Here is a 3,698-nt window from a genome sequence, read left to right as displayed (position 1 = left end):
ATTAAGGTTTCCATCTAATACTGCAGTGTGAATTGGAGCGTTGCTATGATTATCCCTGACATCTACACTTGCATTCCTTTCTAAAAGTAAATTGAAAATATTTTCATGGTTTAAAGAAATTGCTTTGTGCAGCGGTGTACGTCCTAATGAATCCTGAATATTTATATATGTTCCATGATCAAGAAGTGCCTTAACTGCATTAATGTTTCCATCAAATACTGCAGTGTGAATTGGAGCGTTGTTATATTCATCCCTGACATATAGACTTGCATTCCTGTCTAAAAGTAAATTGACAATATTTTCATGGTTGCCAGAAATTGCATAGTGCAGCGGTGTTTTTCCTAATGAATCCTGAATATTGATATCTGCTCCATGATCTAGAAGTGCCTTAACTCCATTAAGGTTTCCATCTAATACTGCAGTGTGAATTGGAGCGTTGTTATAATTATCCCTGACATCTACACTTGCATTCCTTTCTAAAAGTAAATTGACAATATTTTCATAGTTGCCATAAATTGCATAGTGCAGCGGTGTATATCCAAATAACCCCTGAATATTGATATCTGCTCCATGGTCTAGAAGTGCCTTAACTGCATTAAGGTTTTCATATAATACTGCAGTGTGAATTGGAGCGTTGTTATATTTATCCCTGACATCTACACTTGCATTCCTTTCTAAAAGTAAATTTACAATATTTTCATGGTTGCTATAAATTGCATAGTGCAGCGGTGTATTTCCTAATAACTCCTGAATATTGATATCTGCTCCATGATCTAGAAGTGCCGTAATAACTTCCAGATTTCCATGGGATGCGGCCACATGGATTGGGGCTTTGTTTTGCTTATCTCTGATGTATACACTTGCGTTTCTCTCTAATAGTAGATTAGTAATATATACGTCACCTTTCTCAGCAGCAATATGTAGAAGCGTGTGTCCAGATGGTCCAAATCTGGTGTCGATATCAGCGCCTTGTTCGAGAAATTCAGTAACATTTTGGAGATTTCCTAATTGTATTTGCCAGTTCAGAGCTTCTTTGTCAGAACTATAGTAATTAGTAAGATTAATAGGATCATGATCTGGTTCAGTCGTGACATTGATTTCGGTGTCTGATACTGGCGTATCTCGTAGATTATTACCATCAGTAGCTGAATGTCCTTCATTTCCGTCTCTTACTTCCTGGAATCAAAATTATTTGAATTATTAATGTATTATTTTCCTAAAATTATTTTAAGATATATCTGTTTCAACAGGAACTGTAATGTTTAGCTTAAACTTCTATAGGGAATATTTTCGAATTTAGTAATTAATGCAGTAGTAATTTGAATGATAGTAAATGTTTATTAGCTTAGAACTAGAAAGAAGCTATTTATACTGTTGTTTTGAAAGCTAAGGAAAGGCACAGCGTTCAAAACAACAGCGCATTCACAATGTACAAATTTGGTACAAACTAATGAAATAATGTACTTTTTATTTGTACTCAGAAATATAAATAAGACGAATTTACAATAATGACACACGTGCTCTAAATACCTATATAAATTAATTGAGCGGTTTTATTGTTTGTATATTCACGTCAGAGTTGGGCAAGACGTAGTTATTATAATATATAGAAGTAGTTATTAGAATATATATAAGTAGTTATATAATTGCTTTCAAATTACTGTCATTTGAGATTTTAAAAGTACAATTCTAAGTAATTGTTATTGAAAAGATTTATTGATTTGAGTATAATATTGTTCTAAAAAAACTAACAAATATTGGAATTTACCCGAATGAATTTCAAATCATCGTTAAGAGTGGTTGTATACATCAGAACCTGTCCGTTTCTTGCTTCAGGTATCCCGAGTGTATGTTGAAATGTTAAATTAAAATTAGTGTAGAAGGTAGGTGTTGAAACTTTGAGACCTTTCTGGTATAGGGGATATATATTTCTTTTAAGGCCATGTAAAATCCCTGAGGGAGCAATCGAGTTAGTTTAAATAATTATTCGATTATATGACTTAAGAGCAAATCACGGGGTTTCATGTATTAGGAAATTAGTTGCTTATCTGGGCCCTGTTTCATAATAAAGTTCAAACTAATACTATTAGTCTTGTCGATTTAATTTAGTACGATTACATTGACTTGTACAATAGTATCTTGTACTTTAGTACTTTTTAACTCCTGTAATATCACTAATAGTCCTACCTATTATGAAAAAAAAATAAGTATTAGTATTATTACTATCTTGTTTCTATACTTGTATTTTGAACTAATACTATTAGCTTTCATTATGAAACTAGGCCCAGGTGTCTGGATTGGAAGTCTCGCTTCCACGGTTACTTCCGTGTCCTATTGCCACTTACCTCGTACAGGGCCCTGTTTCATAATGAAAGCTAATAGTATTAGTTCATGGTACAAGTGTAGAAAATAGTGTGGTCATAATACTAATACTTATTTTTTTATGATAGGGATGATTATTAGTGATATTAGAGGAATTAAAAAATACTTTAGTGCAAGTTACTATTGTACAAGTCAGTGTAATTGAATTAAGATAAATCTACAAGACTAATAGTATTAGTTTGTACTTTACTATGAAACAGGGCCCAGGTGTGCGGTGGGCCAAATGGTGAAAAACCATGAATTCGCTTCGTCCTGTGTTCGCGAAAAAGGTTGTTTCTCCCTCAATGGCTGGCCAGCGTGTCCTCGCTTCTGGCGTCATGGCATGCCACGATAGATAATATAGGAGGCATCGCAGTGGCGGCGTCTTCGGGGTCTTGCGGTGTCCGCGGCAAGGGGGGATCAGAAAATGAGACCCCGACCCGACTTTATACAAATTCATAAAAGAACCGAAAATATCGGATTCTATAAATCTGACAGTGGTTTTGATTGTACTTAAAACAGTCAGGTTTCTGTCTTTATTGGCCAAAACTGTAAAAAAAAACACAACTCAAATAAGCCTTCTTAAGAGTTTTTTTTTTTTTTGCGTCTTTCCCTCTCTAAATACAATTCTGGATTTCTCCCTTATCAACAAGAATTTGATATTTCTAATTACAAAAATTCTAAAAATATTAATTTTTCTGTGTCAAATTAATAATGATTCAAAATAATATTATTTTTTTCTAAATAGTTACAAACGCCTAGTTGTTATAAAATCTGATAAAATAAAAAGGCTTTTTTTTGTGGTTGCACCTTATTTTCTTTATTATTTTTTTAAGATTGAGGGTTTGTGGGGAACTGTTTACGTTGTGTGTATATTAAATACACTTAAATTAAACTTTTAATATTGTCCAGCCCAGGGTTCCATTGAGCGCCTTACTGATGGGGCCGCACCGACCAGAAGATAATAAAACTAAAAAGCTAACAACCTTGAAAAATAAATAATATATATATAAAAAAAAATATAGATAACTTCTCCATTGATAAAATTATTTACCAAAATTCTAAGAATATCCCATGGCTGGAACCATCGAATAAAATAAACATACATTTATAAAAATCCATAAATAAAACATTTTCAAACAATGCATAAATGCCTATAGATCTGAGACTAATCGTGAACTATATCTAACTGGTTCAACTCACGATTCATCAAAATTTTTAAAACATTTATAACTTATATTACACTGTTTTAAAAGGAAATTTAATTTTTATTTATTTAACATATAGAAGTTGTAAGATCTATTCAAAAAATGAATGTTTGATTATAACAGAAAGAA

At 32.4% G+C, this 3,698-nt stretch overlaps 1 protein-coding gene across 1 annotated transcript in view; it reads right to left on the bottom strand.

Annotated features, from left to right (window-relative positions):
* Nucleotides 1-3: 3 nt before the first annotated feature.
* Nucleotides 4-3,698, bottom strand: part of LOC106689016 (ankyrin repeat and protein kinase domain-containing protein 1) — a gene marked incomplete at its 3' end in the record, with an annotated part of 17,358 nt that continues 13,663 nt past the window's right edge. Inside the window, exon 2 of the mRNA XM_024362340.2 lies at nucleotides 4-1,176. Coding sequence (XP_024218108.2) covers nucleotides 4-1,176 — 1,173 coding nt within the window. The remainder of the gene's footprint in view (nucleotides 1,177-3,698) is intronic.

The sequence above is a fragment of the Halyomorpha halys genome, unplaced genomic scaffold (genome assembly GCF_000696795.3).
Source record: "Halyomorpha halys isolate HHAL.00 unplaced genomic scaffold, Hhal_1.1 Scaffold1258.1, whole genome shotgun sequence".
Taxonomy (NCBI): domain Eukaryota; kingdom Metazoa; phylum Arthropoda; class Insecta; order Hemiptera; family Pentatomidae; genus Halyomorpha; species Halyomorpha halys.
Note: the sequence above shows the minus strand (reverse complement) of the source record. Positions and strands in the feature narration are given on the sequence as shown.